Here is a 27,794-nt window from a genome sequence, read left to right on the forward strand (position 1 = left end):
AACATTAGTCTGGTTAATTAGAAATAATATAAAGGTGTTTTATCTTAGTAGCATTAAATGTTACCATCCATTTTTGTCTCCATTCTTCTACAGACTGGAAGTAATTTTCTAAGGTTTCAAACCTTGTCTTAAATACGCACGTTCTTTCGAAACAATGCATCTTATTATATTTCCAAAGTTTTTTTTTTCGCACACATGTGCTTTTTAAAAGTCTCCGTCTCCTCGCCACTTCACGCTGCCCCAGCCAGCGCTTTCTCGCCTTCGACTCGCACGTCCATTTTGCCTGGCATGCAACATGCTTCTCCCTAGACCACGTGATATATTTTTCTCTTGTCATGACGCAAGCTTGCACACACTTGCTAATTTGCATACATGCTTTAACAACTGCTGCCGCTAATATTTTTGCTAGCCAGCTATCCTACAGCTATTGCTTATTTTCTCACACACATTTATACACGTCCTGTTACAGGTGCATTTTAGAGGTCAGTAAGCCGGTATCTTTAGAAACAGGGAAATGTGTGGTGTTAAAAAATAGAAGAATCATTGAATAAAAAAAAGCGAAGTTACCTTTGAGATGAGTTCATCATGATTTGCTAAATGTGCCCTGCAGTGCACACAGCTGTACGTTCGGTGACACTTGGGGGGCAAATACGCTTGGAAGGTCTTCACCATGATTGGAGTTATTAATCAAGGAAACATAGCCGCGTAAGGTCAATAAAAAGTGAGCAACTCTGCACGTGTTCAATTGTGCAGAAAAACACGGACAGGAAGATTCACGGCAGATGTTGCTGGCTGGAAAGAGAAAAACAAAAAAAAAAAAAAATTGAAACAAGCATGCTACATATCAAACTATGATCCGCAGGCCAGATTTAGCCGACCAATGTCTTCATTCAGCCCGTGGAGCTCTTATGGAAAATGTAAAAATATTCAGCAAAAATTTTTTAAATAGAAATGTGTGATGTGGGTGAGAAAGTTACATGTGCCGCCTGAATACATTCGGCAACATGAATAAAGGAGTAATCGATAACAACAACCAAGTACTGCCTGCATCGTCACGTTGATCATAAATTGACAGGGTTCAGAATCAAGGGTCACGTTGGATGAAAAACCGGCTGAAAGTTGGTTGCATTTGTTAAGTATTTTGAGTTTAACCGTTTTTAGATTTCATGAAAACATCCAACCAGAGCTTCAAAGTCACTTCTGGTAGCAATCATCATGACATCGTCGACCCCAAAAAGATTTCTCTTGGTTCATTGGTTTTTTTTTTTTGTTTAGAAAATGATTAAAAAGAATGAAGTTTTGGAGAACCAATTACACTAAAAAAAAAAAAAAAAAAAAAAAGAAAAAAAAGAAAAAAACTAATGAGCAAAACCATGCAAAACATATCCACGTCATCTTTTTTTCCTTATTTTGGCCCGCATAGCTCTAAAAAATTAGTCATTCAAAGACCCCTGATCTGGATGCTAAAAAATTAAGGATGGTTAGGATTCTTTGAATTATAGAAGGTTTCATTGGCATTCCCACCTCTACACAAAGATTGTCAATTGTTAATGTTAGAGACATCAAACAAAGAGAAAAGAAAATTAGGGAAAAGAAAATAATGAAAACCTCAGTGCGTTAGGGTTAGAAATTGTTGAACAAATGGGGGAGCACATGATTGCACAACAAGTGACGCTTAGCAGTTAACAACCTAGAAGTGAGAGGAATCAAAATAGAGAATTTGGAAAAGATGTTTGAAAAAAAAAAAAAAAAAAAAGAAAAAATGGATGTCTCTAGTTATTGTCGAAATGTAAATAGATTAAGTAGATGCTGATCGTTAGGGTAAAGTGAGAACAGTGACAGAACTCAATCATGGAGAAAAAAAAAATATGAAAACTTTGAACTCCATTGTCTAATTAGCAACCTCCTTCTTCCAAAAAAATAATTAAAACATTGCCTTGGCATTAAAGAATAAATATATATAAATAAGTTTATTCAATCCAACAAACATTTGAGTAGCTATGTACATTAAGATTCGGGGATAAATATTAAAATACTTTACACAAAAAAAAAAAAAAAAATTAACATGCTGATCCAAAGAAAACCAAGTATTATGAAAAATGGCTAAAGAGATTTCTAATCTCATAGTTTGTGTCAGTATCCATTGGACCAACTAAGAATCCCCCTCCCCTTTCACCAAATTGGAAGGAAAAAGCTTTCCTTTCCACATTATTTTCAATTGAGAGAAAGATTCTTTGGTTTAAGAGAACACATACATCAAATCTGTTACCATGATCGCTGGAAAAATGGTTGGATCATTCTACTGCTCCAGTAGGTACCTCACTGCTGATGCAATCAATCCTCTATCTGTATAGAGCCAAGATACGTCCTAAAACAGACGACTGTTGCCACATCTTGGCAGAAGCTGCTCGGCGCGCCCTATCTCACTTTGATCGAGTTCATAATCAGCTTCAAAACCTCGTAGGTGATGCCCATTTCTCTTTCGCCACGGAAGACATGTTGCATGCCTGTCTCTGTTCTATCATTATTTTCAGAGAAAGGTGCTTAACTGAACTTCAATCCATGGTTCCCCTTTGCCAAACTTTCACAAAAAAAATAAAAATAAAAAAAAAATACTCAACTAGCTACAACCACTACCAACAATTTCCCCCACTATCTGTGTCTAAATCTAAACACAGATTCCATGAATAAAAATTCTTTCTTAGAACTACCCGTCTGTTAGAATACTATTCCATTGGCCTGCTTCCCAACCAATTAAATATGGTAGCCTTCAAGTTCAATGTAAACAAGTTCTTGTTAAGCTGTACCCTTAAATAATCAAAATTCTACCTAATTTACACCATTAAGGATTACTACACTACTACCTCACAATCATTAATCCTTATCCTCGAGTGGCCTTTGGGTCTTGATAAGTCGGGACTCCCTTGTAAAAAAGTTGCCATCATGTAATTTCCCATATCAACAGGACAAAAAACTGAAATCGTCTTTTTTTTTTAATGTTTTTGTTTAGATGAAATCATCCAATATTAAATGCTATTATCAAAATCCGTGGCACCTGCCACTTGAAGTTAGTAGGCTAGTCTGACAGGTCAGGCAATTTGTCGTCTGCACGTTGCGTTTGTATGCGTTTGTAAGCCGAATGTAAATACTTACAAATAAACGATGGGTGAGTGCTGTAATAGCTCTAAGCCGATTCAAAACGGAAGTGTTAAGCAGTACACAAGGACTTTTCACCACCACCTCTCTTGCCATCTCGTAACAACCCCGGCTACATTTTCTATTTTAGGAGAAAAAAAAAAGAAGCTTTTTACCCTCCACCCTCACCAGTGCAAGTCATGTCCTTGCCAGAGGAAAAGGAAAATAAAACAAACCCTCTAATGATTAACAATCACTTTTAAGCAGCAACATTTTGGAAGTTGATGGTTCAATCCTTACTAACAGATAAAAATTAACACTCCTGCTGCACCACGGTTGACAGAATGAGCTCAAACCTCTGTCCTATTGCTGCAGTGTTGCATGCTTGTGCATGTTTTGTTTTTTTGTTTTTTTTTTTTTACACAGGCATCACCACATTATCAAAGGCCAAGAGGCCACTCAAGGATAAGGGTTAAAGAGTGTACAGTAGAAATTGGAAAATATAGTAATCATTAGTAATGAAAATTCGGTAAATTTGATAACTTATATGGAACAGCTCATCAAGAACTTATTTACGTTAGACTTGAACACAACCATATTGTAGTCAGCCGAAAAGCAGGAAAACGGAAGACAATTTCACAGGCGTGCAGTTCTAAGAAAGAAGCTTTGCTCATGGAATCTACGTTTAGGTTTAGGCACAGATAAAGAGTGGGGGGAATTATTGATAGTGTTTTCAGCTAGACGAGGGTTTCTTGTGAAAGTTAGGTGAGGGGGGACCATAGACTGAAGCTCAGTCGAACACTTTCCATGAAAATAACGATACATCAGAGACAAACTCGCAACATCTCTTCTGTGAGATAGAGGTTGCAGGGAAGAGAAAAGGACATCTCCTTCGAGGCTACGAAGTCTATTTTGAACTCTATCAAGGCAGGACAAGTCCTTTTTAGCAGCTCCTAAAGTCTTTGGTTGAACTTATAACACTTGTGCCACCTTAATGTACATATTCACAACTAACCTGGCAAGCAGCAAAATCTCACCCCTACTGATTTAAACAAAAAACAACCAAAATTTTGTGTTGACGAAATTGTTTAATTTAAATTGTAAAGTTTGTCTTTAAATAAATACAAACTGGTGACTATTTTCTTTGTATCAAAAAACGTCAAGAGGATGGATACAGATGCAGCGACCAGGCTACAAAATGGCAAGCCAACATCTTCTAACCTCAACTCTACGGGTATATTAGATTTTCAAAAATAGATTTAATTATTCCAAAAGTCAGGTAAATTGGTCAAGTAATCTTATTTTTAAATTTAAAAAAAAAAAAGAAAAAGAAAATCAAATTTTATGAGTAACCAAAATACAAGTCTTAACCACCACTTTAAAAACAAATAAAAAGGCGATAACTCAAACTTGTGAGAGTTGTAATGCCTAAGAATTCTCAGTCATTTAAAAATGATTTTCTTAAAAAAAATAGAATTACTTGTCTTTTTAATAAAAACTTTGTGACATTATCATATCAAACAAGGACAGGAGGATGGATACCAACAAAGCTACCCTACAACAAAACTTAACACAAACTCTATAGAGGCACCCGAAGACGGTCAGAGATTACATTGTTATATGTGCAGCATTTCAACTAATCATAAGAAGAAAAAAATGATCAGAAGCGTGTGTGCCTCGTCTCTCTGAGAATTTCATGTTATTGAGGAGAAATCGACGCTGAAACCTCTTAGTCTTTATTTCTCATCAAAATCTTCAAGTTTATTAGATCCATTGCCTGATTTATTTCCAATTCACTGTTTTAATATCTCATTCTAATAAAGCTTCCTATTCCAGTAGCTGACTGTTTTCCTCCTCCCTATAGAATTAGTATTTTTAATAATTATCTTTCGTTTTTGTTAGCTTTTTACACCAAGTAACTTCATGTTTTGTCTGGAGCAATTTTCATTAAATAAAAAGAAAAAAAAAAAAAAAAAAAAAAAAAAAAACTCATCACAATATTTTTAAGGCAAACTGCTTCAACAGCAGTCATCCATATCTTGACAATTTAAAAAAATGAAAACAAAATGATACAAAAATTGCTGACTAAGTTTCCCACCTAAAAGGTGAAGAGTCGGTTGATTAAAACAAACAAACAAAAAAATTGAACAAACTCAACCAAGTCAGACAACAGCAAGACTTTCTGACTCAGACTTTCTGATTTTAAGTGTTTTTTTTTTGTTTTTTTTTGCTTTGTTTTGTCACCACCTCCACCCCATATAAAAAGCTGGAACGCGGGGGGGGGGCGTCGAGAAAAGATGTTTCAGCATTCAGATTATGTCTTTTAGGTTCACTTGTCTTCTAACATCGTTTTGAGAGGTATAGAGCCTCAGTTCCTCATCTAAACTTTTGGTAAAAAATGCAAATCTTGTTAAAGTTCAACGAATTGTAAGCAGGTTTCATTCAGATTATTCAAACTTTAACTTATTCTCCCCCCCTCCAAAAAAATAGGTACATTACCACCGACACTCAAATGGGCTACTGTGAATATAGAGGCATCCTAAATGAGGAGCTGTACAGAGAGATGTTCACATTACATTTAAATTACTGCATTATTATACAGTCGGGGACACAGGAACTAGGGAGGGAATCCAACTACATTTATTGTATTTATTTGCTTCCCCACCACAGCAAATTAGGCACAAGGCCGTTTTTAATGTGGGGTAAAAACCAGCTCCCTTAAAAGTAGGCAAAAAGAGGGCACTCTGGTTACCAAAAATAATAATTGTCCCAGTATAGAAGAAGGTTTCCCCTCCATTGACTGGTACAAATCATCTCAAGTGCAGCATCTGCAGAACAGATACTACACTTTGATTCTGGTCCGAAGGCCAAGAAGTATTTATTTGCTCCCCCACCGAGCAAATTAGGCACAAGGCCGATTTTTAATGTGATGAGTGAAGGGGAAATGGGGACCAACTCCCTGGGGAGTAGGGGAGCTGGATAGTGACAATTGGTATGAAGGGTTGCCCCTACATTGACCAAGGTCTTATATGTGGGGTTTCCCCCACATATGGTCTTTGCTTGCAGTATCTGCCGGAACAGATACTACACTTTGAGATATTAAATCTTTTATCATGTTAAAAAATACAGTCAAAATCAATGATGAACAAAAAACTTAGGCACATGGCCAACTCAAAAGGGGGGATTTTGGGGGTCGTTGGTCATCCTTGTCACTCCAGAACTAAACAAAGTCAAAAGTTTCTCCCAGCTAGTATCTTCTTTCACCATAATACCGCATTCACCCTTTCATATTTGGGGGGTGTCCTACTTAACTCCCAATTTTTAAAACATTTTCACACTTTGATCCCGGCCCGAAGGCCAAGAACAACAGAAAAAAGGCAAACCCTCAACTACATTTATAAAAAAGGGAAATGTTTGAAACTATTGTTTGTGTCGCCGCATTCTGTCATCTTCATAGTTCAGCTGATAAACTATTAAAGTCGTTATATAGAAAAAACGTATGTAATGCTTTTATATAAATAAGAATACAATAGTTTTATTCATATAAAAATATATAAGTAGTTTTATATAAATAAAACTGAATAGTTTTATTTATATAAAAATATATAAGTAGTTTTATATAAATAAAACTGAATATAATACATTTCTATAAGAATACAATAGTTTCACATCAAAATATATAAGTAGTTTTATATAAATAAAACTGAATATAATACATTTCTATAAGAATACAATAGTTTCACATAAAAATATATAAGATTTCGTATTTATTATGGAACCAATTTCTTATTCATTGTTACATTTTATGTAATTTTATAGTAATGATTTATAATAATTTTATAGTAATGATTTATAATAATTTTATAGTAATGATTTATAATTATTTTATAGTAATGAGTTCAAAAGTAAAAAAAAAAAAAATATATATAACTTGGGTGCCATCAGCTGGAATTGAAACCAAAACAGGTTTTCAGCATTATTTGTCACAAGCTGAACTAAGTCTAATACTCGAATAAACTCAAAATCTTTAATTTGTAGTTTTTAACAAATGACGCTATAAATTTGTTGTGATTTTATGTTCCATTTTACTTCAAAGTTCTCACAAATCAAGAGGCTCGTCTTGAGACTAACGCTTCAACTCTGGATAAGATACAAAAATATTAGTTTCATCAAATTTTCATTTACCTTTCAAATCTTGGGTTAGTAAGAAATTGTTATAGTATATGGTTTCTCACCATTTTTTCAGCGGCCTTGGCAACAGATTTGATGTACGTGTTCCATTTAAGATCAGGAGTAAAGGTCAAGCCCAGAAGCTTGTCAAAACATGAGGCCTCCCCAAAACGACAGCCATTCATTTCAATTGATGCCAGATGGAGATCAGAACGTTGATGATGTAAAGATAGAAGCTTGGTTTTAGATGCATTAAAAGTAACCAGCCACTCCTTTCCCCATTGTACCACATGCTTAAGATCAGAGGAGAGATAATCAGAGAGAACTCGGTCGTTTATGGTCTTAGATGTGCTACCATAGATGGTAGTGTCATTAGCATAAATGTCTACAAATGATGTAAAGATGTGATTTGGAAGATCATTAATGTAGATCAGGAAAAGAGTTGGGCCCAGGATGGACCCCTGAGGGACTCCAGAAAAGGAGGAGGAAAAAAAATGTTCTTAGCAATTTTTGGAGAGGTGAGATAATTCTTCACAGGATTAGGGCTCTGGACTCGATTCTGAAGAGGATGTTACGCATTAAAACAATGAAAATATAATTATTTGCACATAATGACGTGCAGAGGAGTTCACCAAAGACTTAATGAGTGGTACTACATTCAACATTATAAATGTGAGGAAAAGAGTAAGTGGAGTCTTCCCTACATTTCAGTGGTGTAGCCAATGAAAAGAGCCTTCGACTAGCTCACCAATATGTCCGACACTTTGGATTTAGTTATCTGGAGAGACGGAGGAGGGAGGTCTTCAATCGTAAGTAGGGATGGGAAAAAGAAAAACTGGTTTGTTTTTAACTGCTGTTATATCAATAAGCCGTCAAAACAAGCTATGTTTTGATAAAAAAAAAAAAAGAAAAAATCCATACATCTATAAAAGTAAGAATGTGTGTGCGGAAGGACACTTCTCAACCTATATACTCAACGATACTTTGATCTACAGATTTGAAAATTAGTATATATAGAATTCAGACATTTAGAAAAATTGAATTGGTTTTCATCTGAAAAAAGAAAAGTTGCTAAGTGATCAAAATTAAAAAATTGGTGCCATCGGATTTTTATTTGTTTGTCAACAGTTTCACGAATGCGCATGTGTGAATGGCTCACATGACAGATTACTCATGTTAAGAATAAGTAGGTTTGAAAATAACTTTTAAACACGTGTCCAGCTGGCCTAATGGTTATCGTACTTGACTCACTGCCTAAGTTTTGGTTTAGATTTCAGCTAGAGTATTTTTTAATTTTTCAGTTTTGTATAAGCGATATCCCCTGAAGTCTCCAGTTACTTGTAACTGGCTGACCGAAACATGCTCATAAATGTGTAGCGACATCTGTATGTCAAACAAATAAAAAGTATATTAGTTAAATAAATACAGCATAGCCCGGGTATAAGAGACTTCCGATTGGGAGCCCCTACAACTTTCTTATATCCGGGTTACATTTCTATAATAGTTTCTTATATCTGGGGTAACCCTGTCATTAACACAGGCTCTAATTTTGGACTAGAGAAAATCTCTTAAATCCGTTTTTCTTATATCCGGGTTACATTGTAGGTTAATAATTTTTATAGCTACAGACACTAGTATTTCATACTTCTACAATCATTTATGTCGTGAGTCCAGTCAACAAAGCCACTCTTGGCCTAGCAGGCTAGCATCTTTCCTACAGGCCACAGGCAACTATGATGTAGTTGTGGAGTATTATATTAGCATGCCGGGGCAATACCGAAGGTGTGTTAGTCAACTATTATGATTATTCAATCAAAGAAAGTTTTGTCAGTTAAAATATGTTTTAGAATAATTAAAATATCTATTATTATATAAAAGACACTTTGTGTGTGTGTGTGTGACAATTACTTCCTTATAGGTTCCAAAATGGCTGAGTCTATCTTTCCAAATTTCATACAAATGTAATTTATATGTCTGGCAGTTTTCTTAGATATTGTATGAATTTCTGTACAAAACATAAGTATCGAAAATCAAAATAAATTTGATCCTAAAAATAGTCTTTTTCTTACAGATATAAAAGAATTTTCATAGAAAAATATTTTAGGTTGCACCAGCAAGGGAGATAATAAAATCTCAACAAATAATTTCTTCTGAGAAAAAAAAAAAAAAAAACAGATTTGTTGACAACTGGAAACATAACTCAGCGATAGAGCATTTGACTACAGATTGAATGATCCAGTGTTCAAGCCCGCGTGTACCTGACCATTAAATTTTAACTTTTTTCTTATTAATGAGTTCAATTTACGATAAAAAAAAAGCACCATTTAAAATCGCCACAAATCATTTCTTTCTTTCTTTGCATATTCTAAACTAAACATTAATCAGAAGTGACTTTTCCAGGGCATTTATCATCAAGCCGAAATATCAGATAACATGATATTGTAAACAAACACAGACGGAATTTGATGCATGAAATTATCATTATTTATTTTTTTTATTTTGTTTTTTTTGCAAATTAGTCCATCGGACATATTATTCCTCGTAATATATAATATTCAATAGAGGATTTATTCTATAACAATACATACGTAATCTGCATAAAGTAAAATATCATATTTAAGCGTATTATACGACTGAGCTATGCCGGACGTTCAGCTAGTTTAGAATAGATATATATTGACATTAATTTAGGAATGTAACTTAAAAATGTTATAACAGTTTAGGTGACAACTTAGAATAATGACATGTAAAAACATCAGGTGATCATCTTAGTAACGTATACAAATAACATAACAAAGCTTGAAAGACATGTTAGTCAAGAGTTGAGAGTGAGGGAAAGCAGATAGAGTCCTTAGTTAGAGGGAGAAAGATGGTTGTGGACAGTAAAGGCTCAGAGTAAGGGAACATGTAAATAATAAAAATCTAGAACCAGCACTGCAGCTTTCCAATGGGGAAACATCTGAAATAAAGCTGCTGTAAATACCACAAATCTTCATTAGCAGCTTGTCCGAGGATCTGTCAAGACCAAAGATGTAGCAAGTATGTTTCTTCATTGGCTGATTTAGACTATTATTTGCCTCTTAATGTTATGATTGTTATATGTCCCGTTTAAATAATCACTAGACGATCAATAGGTACATTCGAATCTAGACGATCAAATATATATATATATACACATCCATAATTACACATCATATATACAACCCCCCCCTCACACACACACGCAATACAGAACTCCATATTAAAATTGGAAAGAAACTGAATACCTCTGAATACACTTTGGGCTTTCACAATTAACAGTCGAACAAAGTATTCAACAACAGGAAGTCGGAACAATGTCTTTGCTAAAGTTGATCACTTAATTCCCTAAATAGGGCTCAACATTAATTCCCTAGATAGGGCTCAACATTAATTTCTTAAAAGGGGATTTATAACTATTTTTAAATATTAGCAATTTTTATATCTATAGACACTAGTGTTTCATACATATGCAACCATCAGTGTAGGAAGCTGCTGGTCAAGAGATTCGAAATCGTTCAATAAAGCCACAAATATATATATATATATATATATATATATATATATATATATATATATACTATTATATAAAAGTGTGTGTGTTCGTTCCTCATAGGTTCCAAAACAGCTGAGCCTATCTTTTGCAAATTTAACAGAAAGGTAATTTATATGTCTGGCAGTGTTCTTAGATGTTTTGTTCAGAAACTCATCTGATAAGTATCGAAAATCGAAAAAATCCGATCTTAAAAATAGTCTTTCTTTCTTTCTTATAGATAAAAATGAATTTTTTTTTTAAATGAATTTTTACAGGGGAATAATTAGCTAACATTAATGAAATTATTTAAAAAAAAAAAAAAAAAAAAAAAACACCAAAAAACATTTTCGTTCTTGGATTCTGAAGCCAATTTTATACAACATTTCTCAGATGATTATTTGAATTCCTTTCACTACAAGAAGATGCGACACAAGGTTGGAAAGGTGGGGGGGGGGAGGAATTGGAAACTCAGTGTGTAAAATATTTATGTATTCTGGCCCATAAGAAAGAAAAATATTTTTGCAGCTCTGTTGGCATTCCCCAGTACGAGCACCTCAGGTAATTAGTAATAAGCTAACCACCACCCCCTTAAAGGTCGAAGGTAAAATCCGACAAGGATGGACCTTCTAGAACTGCATATGCCGCAGTTTGACAGAAGCGAGATCACCAACTAAGAATTAGCCCAAACTGCCAGAGTGATTAAACAGACATTCGCGACTGATATACTCAAAACAAATGGGCCATGGATAATTTTTAATTGTCTCATATCTCAAAGTTCGGAATTTAGGATATATCATTATGTTATCAAAGGCAAGATAAGTTACTTTTCTGCCAAACTGGATATATTTTTTGTGTTTTTATTCAATGTAACATATTTATTCAGCTCGAAAAACATACAGTGTTTACCGATGTATTGGAACATTCAAGATGGCGTCTCACACCCTCTTTAACACCGTAAGTTTGGGAAAAGGTGTTATAAATAAAAAACTAGACAAAATACTATTAAAAATCCGCCGAATATATGTCAACCTATGTCACGGTAACATATATTGAGCGAGTTTTTAACAGTATTTTATCCGGTTTTTTATTTATAACACCTTTTCCCAAACTTACCGTGTTAAAGAGAGAATTAGACGCCATCTTGAATGTTCCAATACATCGGTAAACACTGTATGGTTTTCGAGCTGAATAAACATGTTACATTGAATAAAAACACAAAAAATATATCCAGTTTGGTAGAAAAGTAACTTATCTTGCCTTTGACAACATTTATTTGTTATAAAATTTGTTCTTTTGACAACTTTTTCGAATCTATGTGTAATACAAACCCATAATATATTCAAATTTAAAACAAAAAAAAGTAGTGTTTTTTAGAAATTTACCTGTAAAGTCCGAAGTTTAAAACCTTTTTTTTTTTTTTTTAAACCACGTTTTTTTTTTTTTTGTTTTTGTTTTTAATGAAACCTTGGTCCTTGCTCCTTTAATTGAAAAAAAAAATTAGGGCTTGAATTACATTTTTCGAGGAGTTATAAGCTTGGAAAGACGGGGTGGAATTATTCAATATTTTTCACGAAATTTCTGACACACGTTTTTTTTTTGTTTTGTTTTTTTTTTATGTAAAGGAGATTTCTGAACAAGAACTAATTTTGCTGTGGTGAATGGACATTTGAAAAATATATCCAAAGACATTAAACCACAGTTGCCACAGATATTTTCATGGTTTCACATTAAAAAAATGTTTTGTTTACTTGAGCTTAAAACATTGCCGGGTTTTCATTTAAGTAATTTAGTTAGCAGCCTAGAGACTGGCACCATCTTTTTGGCACCTGTGGTTTGATAATCAACTTCTATATTGGCTGGAAACAGACGATATCAGCAGCAGCTAAGCTTTCATTATTTTCATAGCAAAATGTAAGGTTAGAAATAGACACCAAATCTCCAAATAGTACATGAATCACTGACCCTTTCTTGACCTGGTCACTGGTATCAGATTTAAGACAGAGGTTAAAGAGTTCAGTATTTGGGACTGACCGAGACATTAACAGGAAATGGGTGGGGAGAGGAACAAGTTTTACTTCCATCTATCAATAACATTAGTAAACGAAGCCTCCCCCCCCCCACCACTTTTTTTTTTTTTTTTTTTTTTTTTTTTTTTACATGAAAAGAACAATTCTATAATACAAAAGGCAATGCCTTTTCTTTTTCTTTAAATCTGCCCAATTGACCAAAGGGGGGATTGCTGACAAATTGCATTGTTATGATGACTGAACTTAGGCATTCACAACTTGAAAGTTTCATCTGTTGCAGATATTGATGATGTGAAATTAAGACAACAACCTCTGCCATGGACGTGCGCCAGAAGCAGGGGTGCACCTTGGAATTCCCGGTGTTAATACATTGAGAATGGTGGTGACTATGTAGAATAATAAATTCTGGAATTTCAAAGATACTACTCCCATCTTTCAACTTTTTGAGTTAGAAAAGAAAAATAGAAAACTTTACCTTCGGAATGAGCCTCATACTATCTAAACAACGTTGATGTAAAAAATAAATAATTGAAGCATACATGGTCCCTCTGAGTTCACAGTGAACGAGGCATAAAAAAACATAACTAAGTTCAGCATTGCCCCCCCCCCTCATTTAACCCCAAAAGTCACCAGGGGGCGTCAAATCCTGGTGAAAATGAACAAACGGTGCAGTTTTAGGTCTTAACATACATAAATTTGAGTTCAGCACCATGCAAAACTGCTAAATAGACATACACAGAAAATTTTGAACAAATATAGCAAAATAGTACCAAAAATGGAGTGTTTTTATTAGCCCTGAAAGAGCCTCTGGGGCACACCCAAGAGTTATCGTAAAGTATAGACAAACAAAATTATAAAAAGAACTCAGTTACAACTTTTCAGAAAGTTTTATAAAAATCCAAGGCATCCATTCTTTTTCAATAAGCACAAAAGTGTCAATTTTAGCCATTTTAACCCGAAAGGCACCTGTAGGAGGGAAACCGGAGTTTTCCTGGAAAATCGGTTGTTACTTTTTTTTACTCATATCATGTTTAATGTTTGTGCAAAATTTTTAAAAATTCCAAGGCATACTATTGAGAAAAGTGCTGACAGACAAGGGTGAATTTACAGGTCAACCCTCATTTTGTCTGCGGACCAAAAAAAAAAAAAAGACGTTACAACGTTCGTTGGATTTGGGTGAAACCAATTTCTTGAATAAAGTACAGAGGAATTAATCTATTTGAACATAAACGATGAGGAGAAATAAAGATAAAATATATCTTAAAAAAAAATGTTGGTTTGAAGAAATAATCCAAGTTAAAAATTTGCAACTAATATTTGAATCATGTAAAGCCGGGTTGCCAAATCCAAAGATATTAGGGTTCAACTTCAACTCCCCAAAAATATCCCGATTTGATTGCATTAACATCTTCCGATTCTGTCTGTTGATTAAAATTCTGACGCAGACTTTTTCAAAATCTCAAACTTTCATCAGGCAATCCTCCTGTAAAACAACCTGCTAGTTATATATATATAACAAAAAATATATAACAAAAATATATATAACAAAAATATATATAACAAAAATATATATAACAAAAAAATATATAACAAAAAAATATATAACAAAAAAATATATATAACAAAAAATATATATAACAAAAAAATATATAACAAAAAAATATATAACAAAAAAATATATATAACAAAAAATATATATAACAAAAAAATATATAACAAAAAATATATAACAAAAAAATATATAACAAAAAAATATATATATAACAAAAAATATATAACAAAAAATATATATAACAAAAAAATATATATATAACAAAAAAATATATATATAACAAAAAATATAACAAAAAATATATATAACAAAAAAATATATATAACAAAAAAATATATATAACAAAAAAATATATATAACAAAAAAATATATATAACAAAAAAATATATAACAAAAAAATATATAACAAAAAAATATATAACAAAAAAATATATAACAAAAATATATATAAAAAAAAAATATATAACAAAAATATATATAACAAAAATATATATAACAAAAAAATATATAACAAAAAAATATATAACAAAAAAATATATAACAAAAAAATATATAACAAAAAAATATATATAACAAAAAATATATATAACAAAAAATATATATAACAAAAAAATATATAACAAAAAATATATATAACAAAAAAATATATATAACAAAAAATATATATAACAAAAAAAATATATAACAAAAAATATATATAACAAAAAATATATATAACAAAATATATATAACAAAAAAATATATAACAAAATATATATAACAAAAAATATGTATAACAAAAAATATATATAACAAAAAAATATATAACAAAAAATATATATAACAAAAAATATATATAACAAAAAATATATATAACAAAAAATATATATAACAAAAAATATATATAACAAAAAAATATATAACAAAAAAATATATAACAAAAAAATATATATATAACAAAAAATATATAACAAAAAATATATATAACAAAAAAATATATATAACAAAAAATATATATAACAAAAAAATATATAACAAAAAATATATAACAAAAAAATATATAACAAAAAAATATATATATAACAAAAAATATATAACAAAAAATATATAACAAAAAATATATATAACAAAAAAATATATATATAACAAAAAAATATATATAACAAAAAATATATATAACAAAAAATATATATAACAAAAAAATATATATAACAAAAAAATATATATAACAAAAAAATATATATAACAAAAAAATATATATAACAAAAAAATATATATAACAAAAAAATATATAACAAAAAAATATATAACAAAAAAATGTATAACAAAAAAATGTATAACAAAAAAATATATAACAAAAATATATATAACAAAAATATATATAACAAAAATATATATAACAAAAATATATATAACAAAAATATATATAACAAAAAAATATATAACAAAAAAATATATAACAAAAAAATATATAACAAAAAAATATATAACAAAAAAATATATATAACAAAAAATATATATAACAAAAAATATATATAACAAAAAAATATATAACAAAAAATATATATAACAAAAAAATATATATAACAAAAAATATATATAACAAAAAAAATATATAACAAAAAATATATATAACAAAATATATATAACAAAAAAATATATAACAAAATATATATAACAAAAAATATATATAACAAAAAATATATATAACAAAAAATATATATAACAAAAAATATATATAACAAAAAATATATATAACAAAAAATATATATAACAAAAAATATATAACAAAAAAATATATAACAAAAAAATATATAACAAAAAAATATATAACAAAAATATATATAACAAAAATATATATAACAAAAAAATATATAACAAAAAAATATATAACAAAAAAATATATAACAAAAAAATATATAACAAAAAAATATATAACAAAAATATATAACAAAAAATATATAACAAAAAAATATATATAACAAAAAAATATATAACAAAAAATATATATAACAAAAAATATATATAACAAAAAATATATATAACAAAAAATATATATAACAAAAAATATATAACAAAAAATATATATAACAAAAAAATATATAACAAAAAATATATATAACAAAAAATATATATAACAAAAAATATATATAACAAAAAATATATATAACAAAAAATATATTACAAAAAAATATATAACAAAAAAATATATAACAAAAAATATATAACAAAAATATATATAACAAAAATATATATAACAAAAAAATATATAACAAAAAAATATATAACAAAAAAATATATAACAAAAAAATATATAACAAAAAAATATATAACAAAAATATATAACAAAAAATATATAACAAAAAATATATAACAAAAAAATATATAACAAAAAAATATATATAACAAAAAATATATAACAAAAATATATATAAAAAATATACATAACAAAAAAATATATATAACAAAAAAATATATATAACAAAAATATATATAACAAAAATATATATAACAAAAATATATATAACAAAAAAATATATATAACAAAAATATATAACAAAAAAATATAACAAAAAAATATAACAAAAAAATATAACAAAAAAATATATATAACAAAAATATATATAACAAAAATCAAAAAATTATATTTAATCTCGGGTTCTTTATTGGAAATTCCTTTGTAAGTTAATTTATTTCTTGCAATCAATGAATTAGTTTGCTTACAAAAATTTAATCATAATATGAGGGGCGTTCCAAAAATAATGCCTATTTTTTTTATTCCGCTCAAATGGATCAGACGGGATTGCAAATTGCATTGTTATGATGGCTGAACTTATGCATTCGTGATCTGAAAGTTTCATCTGTTACTGATAGTGTGAGACTAAGAAAGCAACTCCTGCCATGGATGCGTGTCAGAAACAGAGACGCGTCATTGAATTCTACCAAACCTTGTCATAACTCAACACAATTGCGGTCCTGGATATGACCTAAAACTATATCCAATGGTGAGGCCCCACCTTGCGGGCCTTGGGAAGTGTGGAGCCACCCTTTAATTGCCATTGCTCCCAGGTCCACTCTGACCCGGAGTGGTAGTACCTGTTAGGGTCCCAACTATGGGTTAAATAGAATCCGACTTAAAAAAAATATATACTCCATTAAAAATTGTTCCTCAAAATAACTAGATTCGGCATTAAATAACCTGAAAAAGGTTGATATGCCGTAAAACAAAAACAACCAACCAGCATCAACACAAGTGCGTGTAGATACAAAACCGATCAATCCATCATACAACTGCTAGATTTCCTTTCTGAACCGTGAAAGGTCACTAGCCTAAGAAAGTTTAATGAATACGACTTAGCAAAGAATTGTTTTTAGTTGATTTTGTTTTACGGCATATCAACCCTTTTCAGGTTATTTAATGCCGAATCCAGTGATTTGGAAGAAAAATTTTTTTAATAGAATATTTTTATTTCAAGTCGGTTTCTATTTCGCGGGGACTCTAACAGGTACTACGATTCTGGGTCAGAGTGGACCTGGGAGCAATGGCAATTAAGGGGTGGCTCCACACTCTCCAAAGCCCGCAAGCTGGAGCTTCCCCATCGGATATAGTTTATGGTCATATCCAGGACCGCAAAGAATTGTGATTTACCCCTTGATCTATGATCGTCCCAACCTAATCCCAACCCAAGGGCCGAAGATGAGGCGAAGAAAAGCAACCGTAAAGCTTTCATGTAGATTTATTCAAGATTTGACTCAGGTGGGAAAGCCAGTTTCTCACAGATGTCGGAAAAACTGTCTGTCTGTTCATCCGATGAAAAGAGAAGGAACTGGAAGACGAGTAAATGGGCATCAGAAGTACAGTCAATCTATATATCTATAAAAGTGAACGTGTCTGTCTGTCTGTCTGTGTACATTTCCCTACGCAATAACTCTGTCAATTTTTAGTCTATAGACTCGAAATTTGAAATACCGGGTACTGAGATTTGGGAAAATCGATGTGACGGGTGTCAGCCAGAAATTTGGCTGTTAAGGGGTAAAATTTCAACGATTTGACCTTTAAGAACTCTACCAAACTCCTCCGACAATTTTGGGTCTAGACACTTGAAATTTTAGATATAGGTTCCTTGAACCTGGATCTAACTTAATAAAGTGATTTGAGCCCGAAACTATAAATTTTAAGAGATCATAATAGGGGTCAAATTAAAAAAAAAATTTACTCTTTTTTTTTTTTTTGCTCAGCATACACCTACAAACACCCGGGCAACGCCAGGCTGAAATGCTAGTCTACATATAAAAGTGAGCTTGTTTGTGTGTGTGCAGAACAGCCCTTACCAAGCTACTCTGTCAACTTTTGGTCTACAGCCTTGAAACTACATATAGGGGATTTGGACCTGTGGAACAAATTCGATTTGGTGTTTAGCCAGTAAATGTATCTGCTAGGGAGTCAAAATTGAAAAAAAAAAACACAAAAAAACAAGTTGCGCATATGTGGTCCTCCTTCACGAGTGAAAAATTTATTTTCACCATGACTAATGTTTGCAAAATTTAAAAAATAAAAAACATTTTTTTTTTAATTAAAATCCCAGGCATGGTTATTGAGAAAAGTGTGAACAAATGAACGATTTGGGGGCAATTTTATCCCTATAATGTCCCCTAGGAGAAACAAGCAAAGTTATCCCGGAAAATCCATTCTGGCAAAAATTTACTTTCACCATGACTAATGTTTGAGCAAAATTTGATAAAAATCCAAGGCATGGTTATTGAGAAAAGTACAAATGAATGGACGAACAGGAGTAAATTACCTCCTTTGTCGGGGGAACAAAAATTGAACGTAGCAGGTGTAAGTCGACTAAGCGGGTTACTTCTATGTATGCGAAAATATACATTTACAAGTTTAACAACATTTTTTTAAGTTTTTCTATGCCTATGGATTTAACTGAGACGGTAACAAATAATGCTGAGAACTAAATATTTTGGTTTCAATTCTAGCTGATGGCACCCAGGTCATTCTTTTTTCTTTTTAATTATATATTGGGTACAATATAATAATCAATATAGAATTGGCTCTACAATAAGAAATCTGCATAAATTAAAGTATCATATTAAGAATATTTTACAACCGGGCAACGCCGGGCTACCTACTAGTAACAAATAAGACATACATGTCACATGTGTCAAGTAGATCTTTTAAAGTTTTTTTGTTTTGTTTTTTCAAAGTCACATATCTGAACAGATGCTTTTAATTTGGACCGTATGTCTTAACGATTCATCTCAAACTAAAGGTACGGCTCAAACTACGTGTTGACGATTTGAATGTTCATTTAACAGAAAACCCTTGAAAGCATTAATCATTTAATCACAAGCGGATTGACTTGCTGTCATTTTGACTCTGGTATCTTTACTAGAAAAATCAAGACTTAGTTTTCTGATGGTTTGTGACCTCTAAATCATTGCAAATATTGGCAATGGAGCAAAGGGAAAAATTATTTAAAAAAATAAGTTTTTTTTTTGTTGTTTTTTTCTTTCAGTAATAAAAAGGTTAAAAAAAAAATCTGAAACAAAAAAAAATTTCTGCTCAAAACAAAAAACTCTTCCCACACATTTTTCACGAGTATTATTTGTATGGTCTTGTTAAACAAAAGATTGTGGGAATAAAAAAAAAAAAAAAATCTTGAAACATTAAAAAGTTATGGTTCCGACAGGTGTAGTAGCTGAGAAAAATGAATATTTTTTGCTTTGTTTAAAAGCACAAATGAATCATGGTACTTGATTTTTTTCTTTTTGTCCTTAATTCTAGAGCTAAAGAAAAAATAAAAAAAATATTCATAATCAATACAGATGACAAAAATATGTTCTCACCTTGGTCGTTAGTCTCAACGTTTTGGCGGATGTAATCTCCTGCTTTCTTCAGGTGCATCTTGTCAAACTAAAGAATCTACATGAAATTTTGAACTAAACCCTTTAATTCATAAGAGTAGATTGTTCTCGTTTCGTTAGCCATGATTGAATAAAAGTGTTAAAAATCTGTTTCATAAGAAGGAACAACAACAACGTCAATAATTTGTACGATCGTTAACGATCGTACAAATTATTGACGTTGTTGTTGTTCCTTCTTATGAAACAGATTTTTAACACTTAATTCTAATGTGAATTTTAAATTATCAATCACATTACTAAATATATATATATATATATTTATTTATTTACTATAATAATTATTAAATAAATCCATGCTTCAGATATTCAAAAGTAGGAATTAATGAACACAGCAAGGTTGTTAGATAGTGCTTGATAACAAGAGCAAAATATTTTTTATTATTTATTCGAAGGTAAACAGTTACATTTAGTCACTACAAACAACCATCTGTTTCAGTCAATGAGACTTTATCAGGCGACCATGAACCATTCGATGCTAAAGCAAAAAAAATGAACAAAAAAAAGCATCAGATGGTTCAGGGTCGCATGATGAAGTCTCATTGACTGAAACAGATGGTTGTTTGTAGCGACCAAATATAAGTTTAACTTTGAATAAATAATAAAATTGAGAGAGAGATAGAGGAAGTTTCAAAAGGAGAAAACAAAAACAAAATCAAATAATTTGATTTTATTTTCTCCTTTTGAAACTGATTCATAATTTACAATTATTAATCTTTTTCCTCAACATTAACATAGCTCTAGAATACTTACACCTATTGAGCTTATTATATATCTACAGTACTGTGAACACTGTTCCTTTAAAGTATTAATACATTAATTAAACTTTGCTCTTTCAGACTTCCGGTATAAATCCGTCTATAAAACATAATATACTTTAAGGTATTGAAATGAATTAGTGCACAGGTTAGTGAATCTAGTGGTTTCAAGTCTTATAAAATACTGGAAGGAAATATTCATATAAGATAATCCCAGCCAAATGAAATTGCTCAATATACTAGACAAAGCAAATAAAAATAGAGTTTATGTATTCAAATTTCATTTAAAAAGAATCACAATTCAAACATTGTATTCTTTGGTTCAAACAATAAATTTTTATCTTGAAAAGTGATTCTTTTTAAATGAAATTTGAATATATAAACTATTTTTATATTAGCAGTTCAGACCGGCTTTGCTCAGGCCCTATGTATTGTTCATAACTTATATATATATATTTAAAAAGTTGGACTCATGTCCTAGTAACCTACATCTACAATTTAAAGTGATTAGACCCAAAATTGGTGGACGAGTTTGGTAAAGTCTGCAAAGGTCCACTCTTTAAACTTTTCGCCCAAAAACTGATTAAAAAGCTTGCTGCATGTCTGAATACCCTTTATGGAAAATTTCAAATGTTTAGACTAAAAATTGACTGAATAGTTAAAACTGATTGAATATTTGCTAGAGACACCAAAGGTAAAATCTTTTGAATTTTGACCCCTTGGCAGACAAATTTTTGGCCAAAAACTAATTCACAAGCTTGCCCTATGTCTGAATACACTTCATGTAAAGTTTCAAATGTTTAGAGCAAAAATTGGCTGAGTAATTTGGTAGAGACCGCAAAGGTCAAATCTTTTAGAACTTTGACCCTAATTTTGACCTCTTAACATTTATTGTTTTGGACTCAAATCAAATTAAAAATTTGGATCCATGTCCAAGTAACATACATTTAAAATTTCAAGTGTTTAGACCCAAAATTGGTGGAGGAGTTTGGTAGAGTTTTCAAAGGTCAAATCGTTGAACTTTGCCTCCTTGACAGCCAAATTTCTGTCCGAAAACGAATTAAAAAGATTTTCCTAAATCTCAATAACCTTTGTTAAATCTCAAGTCTATAGACTGAAAATTGACAGTAGTTTGGTAGGGAAATGCACACACGCACACAGAGACAATTTCACTTCTATATATTGTGCACAGATTATGATGTTAAGATCATTTGATCATTCTCAACCTTCTTGAATGATATTTACATTTTATAGAAAAGTTAATTTGAACTATATTCTCGCAACGGTTCACGTTGATCAACTAGTTTGTTCTTGGCTAAAGGAGTCAGAGATGGCTTCGTGGCTGGTTGCAAATATGCAGACCAGCGGAAATCATGACTCCCTGCACTGATGATTCCTGAAAGTATTAAAAATGATTATTGCAATTATATATTTATATATACTAGCATTTCAGCCCGGCATTGCCCGGGTGTTTGGATGTGTCTGTTGAGCAAAAAAAAAAAAAAAAAAAAAAAAAAGTGGTAGTAGGAATGCAGGCTCGAACCCGTACCACAAAGGAGGAAAAGAACGGGGAAAAAAAACCTGACGTCTTTGCTGTTACGACCACCGCCAAACCGGAAGTGACTTCTGTTTAAATTAAGGTTAGACAATCGAAAGGAGAGGATGACTTTCAAAAATATCGGCAAAAAAGCAACCCCCCCCCTGTAGAAAACTGATTAGTTTAAGGTGAAGCAATTAATGTTTTTAGCCAAATTTTTTATATTTGTCGTCTGAAAGGTCGAACTTCAAAATGATACTGATGGTTGGTAAAATTGTTTATTAATTTAAAAATAAAAACTATATAGTCTGTTGACCCTTCAACAGGTGCCGCCAAAAAAATTAAAACTATATTTTGTTATAGTGACAATTTTACTTTAATTCAAAAAATGTTTTGAAAAAAATAAATAAATCCAATGTTGCTTTGATTCGAAAAATGTTTTGAAAAAAATAAATAAATCCAATTTTGCTTTAATTCAAAAAATGTTTTGAAAAAAATAAATAAATCCAATGTTGCTTTGATTCGAAAAATGCTTCATTTAAATTATAAAATTGTTCGAAAAAAAAAAAAAAAATAGTTTCGGGGGAGGTGGGGGGGCAATGTTGCTTTAATTCAAAAACTGTTTTATTTTATTAAAATTATATTTTCTTATGCAAACTTTTCAAGAAATCTTTTCACAATCATATATTGAGGCACTTTTATGCAAGAAATGTTTTGGTTTTCGAATATTTTTGTGTTCAGAAAAAAAAAAAAAAATCTTGTTATTTGCTTGCCGTGTTATTTGACCAAGAAGAAATTGGAGTTATCGCTCCTTAACAACAGCGCCGTCCGTGTAATGCAGAAATTACAAAAAAAAGCTTTTTACATTTGAAATTCCGTTTTAGTGCTGTACAGGTGCATTTTTAGAATTTAAATTAATCTTATTACAAACAAGGTGACCCGATGTTGCCCGGGATGTTATGTTATTATTCTTTGTAGGAATCAAATTTGCACTTTAGTTCTCACATTCCATAAGCGATGTTTCTTACAAAAGTGGAAGAGTTGCGGTTTCCTGATAATATCCTATCTATTTTTTTTTTTTTATGTACATAGGAGTCACCAGTTATCAAGGCCCAGAGGCCACTCGAGAATAAGGATTAAAGAGTGAACAGTAGTCAGTAGGACAATATCATAGTAATCATTGATAAATTTGATAAATTTGATCACTTAAAGGAAGGGCTCATCAAAAACTTGTTTACGTTGGACTTGAAGACGACCATATTGTAATCAAGCAAGCAAACGGAAGACAGTTCCACAAGTGTGCAGTTCTAAGAAAGAAGCTTTGTTCATGGAATCTACATTTAGGTTTAGGCACAGACAAAGAGTGGGGGAAATTATTGATAGTGTTTTCAGCTAGACGATGGTTTCTAATGAAAGTTTGGCGAGGGGGGACCAAAGATTGGAGCTCAGATGAGCACTTACCATGAAAATAACAATAAAGCAGAGACGGGCTCGCAATGTCTCTTGTGAGAAAGAGGTTGCAAGGAAGAGAAAAGGGCATTCCCCCACTAGGCTACAAAGTCTATTTTAAACTCTATCAAGGCAAAATAACGTCTTCCTAGCAGCTCCTGCCAAAAAGAGGCAACAATATTCCATCCTTGGACGTACCTGACTTTCATATAGATAGAGAATTGCATTAGCAGTGAGATATCTACTGGATAGATAGAAGGATTCCACCATTCTTTTTAGCGACCTCGGCAACGGATTTGATGTATGTGTTCCATTTCAGATCAGGAGTAAAGGTCAAGCCCAGAAGCTTGTTAAAACATGGAGTCTCCCCAAGACAAGAGCCATTCATTTCAATTGATGCCAGGCGGTGATACGAACGTTGACGATGTAAAAGATAGAAGCTTGGTTTTAGATGCATTAAAAACGTACCTAGTGACCATATAAAAATTGGACAGTGTTTAAATGAAAAGGAAAGTTCATCATAGTCGGTGCTTGAGCATCCAGTAGTAAGGGGCAGAAGAGAGGAAGGGGATGTCTTGCTGCTTTCAGAGTTCTCTGTTGTCATAAAGACATTTTCTTTTGTTGAAAAGAATCCCTGCAAGGCAATTTGATCACACACTGAGGATGGTTCTATCACAACAGTATATGCATTAAAAAAAAAAAAAAAAAAAAAAAAAGGGTACATTAGAATAAGTGAGGGTAATATTTTTAACAACGCTTTGCAATTTCTTAAACCATCGATGATGTAAACTACAGAAAATTTCAATTTAAAATTTTTATTTTTACTATGGCTATATTTTCAAGAGGATGAGGAAACTTTCCTGCATTTGCTCGCCTTGAAAATAAACCGAACATATAAAAAACTGGGTCTATAAAAAGGGTTTCAAATTTCATTAATAATATGTCAAATAGTTTTGATTCCTAGAGATGTATGGGCGCTCATTTTTTTTTTTTAATATATCGATTACATCAGATGCGTCTTGCTTTAAAATAGTCAAAAAAAAAAAAAAAAAAAAAAAAAAACACCGAAAATAAACAAAGCTTGAGAAAGGCTGAATAAAGAAAAGAAAAAAAAGCTTATTTTTTTGGCGTTCATTATAGGATGAAGGAAATGTTAATCTTTAATCTCTTAACATTGACCCTGACCCAGTCTAGTGACGACGGCCATTAGAAGTTCTTTTATTTGGAAAGTCTGTTAAGTGTTTACTATTTACATTCACAACACGTACAGTGAACAGACCCCCCCCCTCTCTCTCTCTCTCTCATAATACAACTAGAAAAACTGAACCGTTTGGTCACCCAGTGAGTTGAGAGTAGATTGGACAAAGTGAGCTTGTAAAGCCAGTTTTTTTTTTTGTAGTTGTTAGTTTTTGGTTTCTTCAATTTTTTCTATGTAGTTATAAATTAAAAGCGGGAAGAAGAGAGTACAGGTCAAACAACACAGGTGCACGAGAATTCTTGATAATCGATTAAAAATTAAACAAAATATTGATAGAATATTGCATTTACGCATGATTGGTGACATTTAGTGGATCCGTTTCTACTAGTATTTTGTTTAATTTTCGATTTTTGAGCGATTATCAACGGCCCCCGTGCTGAGTTAACGGGTAATCATTTTTTTTTTTTTTTTTTTTTTTTTTACATTTTAACTTAAAGTGAACACTAAATTTGTTTTTAACACAATAAATAAAGGGTTTGTATTAAATTCAGAGGTGTACGAAAAAGTTGTCAAAAAAAATAAATAAATAATATATATATATATATATATATAAACAAATAAATGTTATCAAGGGCAAAATAAGTTACTTTTCTACCTAGCTGAATAGTTTTTAGTGTTTTTATTTAATGTAAAATGTTTATTCGGTTCGAAAAACAATTAATATTGAACACTATCGGAGCAGAGAAAGAAGAAAATGGCCGCGATGTCTCTTGAAGTCTCAATAATCACTAAAAAAAATAAAAATAAAAATAAAAACAATTGTAAGATTTATTGGGCAAGTTTCTAGCACCATTTTGTTTTATTTCTTATTTTGAAGTCTTTGTCGAGACTTCCAATATATCGCAGTCGTTTTTTTCTTGTTCTTTGGTAGCGTTCAGTATTAATTGTTTTAACCAAATAAACATGTTACATTAAATAAAAACACTAAAAACTTATCCAGTTAGGTAGAAAGTATTTTGTATATTCGCCCCCCCCCCCGTTTTTTTTTTTTTTTTTTTACTGAAACAAAAAATGTCCAAAATAACAGTAATGCACAAAAAGGGCTCATTTTTATTAGTATTTTTTTTTAATTAGATTGTTAGGTGAAAGTACAGAATAGATAAAGGAAGCCTTCAGCCTTTTCATGTTAAAATGATTTTTCAAAATAATATTTAGAAAAATCATTTAACATAGGGCGGGAGAGGCAACCGGAAGTGAAGTGGAAACAGTAATCGTAAAAATATCTAATGACTATGCGTTCAATAGTAAATGTTGTGTGTGTGTGTGTGTGTGTGTGTGTGTGTGTGTGTGTGTGTGTGTGTGTGTGTGTCACGTAGAAACGTGAAAAACGCACACAGAAACTCAAAAGTGTTCACACCATTTAGATTCGAAAAAGTTGTCAAAAAACAAATATAGAACAAATAAATGTTATCAAAGGCAAGGTAAGTTACTTTTCTACCTAACTGGATATGTTTTTAGTGTTTATATTTAATGTAACATGTTTATTTAACTCGAAAAACAGTGTTTACCCCGATATATTGGAAAATTTAAACTGGCGGCCGACTCTCTCTCTTTGAGGTGGTAAGTTTGGGAAAAGTAGTTATAAATTAAAGAAAAAACAGTCAAAATACTGTTAAAAACCCGCCGAATATATATCAGCCTATTGAGCGAGATTTTAACAGTATTTTGTCTGTTTTTTTATTTATAACTACTTTTCCCAAACTTACCACCTCAAAGAGAGAGAGTCGGCCGCCAGTTTAAATTTTCCAATACATCGGTAAACACTATGTTTTTCGACCTGAATAAACATGTTACATTAAATATAAACACTAAAAACATATCCAGTTAGGTAGAAAAGTAACTTATCTTGCCTTTGATAACATTTATTTGTTCTATATTTGTTTTTTGACAACTTTTTCGAATCTATGTGTTCAGTAAAACAAACCCGTCTGATATTATAAAGCTGATATATTAAACATTGTTTACAGCGCTTGGGCAAGATCAAAGTGTAGTGTCTGTTCTTCAGATGATTGCTGCAATGCTGATTGAATGCTGCAATGCTGCACTTCATTTTCTTGTTCTCTTTCGGTGGAGGAGAAATCCTTCACGACTGAGTCAATTTTTATTTTTGTACCTTTTCTCCACGTTAAAAAACGACCCTGGTGTCTAACTCTGTCCCGTGGAGAGGCATAGTAAATAGGTACACTACACTACTGGGACGTAATTTCGGAAATCGTAATAGTAATGTCACATGAAAACAATGGTATCTACGTATTCCTCGTATTTTATCCCAAAATTACGAAAATCGATAAGGTAGAAAATTATTTATTAAAGAAAATACAAAATAGAATTTGATGAAGACGATCGTAAGACACAGGAGAGTTCAAAGGGAGGTAATTTTCCGTTTCGATTTAAACAAGATGGCCGCAATTTTTTTACCTGCTAGCACGATTAAAGTTTTTT

The 27,794-nt window shown here is 31.1% G+C and overlaps 1 protein-coding gene across 2 annotated transcripts in view; it reads right to left on the bottom strand.

Annotated features, from left to right (window-relative positions):
• Positions 1-27,794, bottom strand: part of LOC145241966 (protein yippee-like 1) — a 55,861-nt gene that overhangs the window by 19,662 nt on the left and 8,405 nt on the right. For both annotated transcript variants that reach the window (XM_080104833.1, XM_080104834.1), the window contains exon 2: positions 568-792. In XM_080104833.1, coding sequence (XP_079960959.1) covers positions 568-672 — 105 coding nt within the window. In that variant the 5' untranslated portion in view covers positions 673-792. The remainder of the gene's footprint in view (positions 1-567; positions 793-27,794) is intronic.

This window comes from Euprymna scolopes, chromosome 21 (assembly GCF_053919585.1).
Source record: "Euprymna scolopes isolate OS-2025 chromosome 21, ASM5391958v1, whole genome shotgun sequence".
NCBI classification, from domain to species: Eukaryota; Metazoa; Mollusca; class Cephalopoda; order Sepiida; family Sepiolidae; genus Euprymna; species Euprymna scolopes.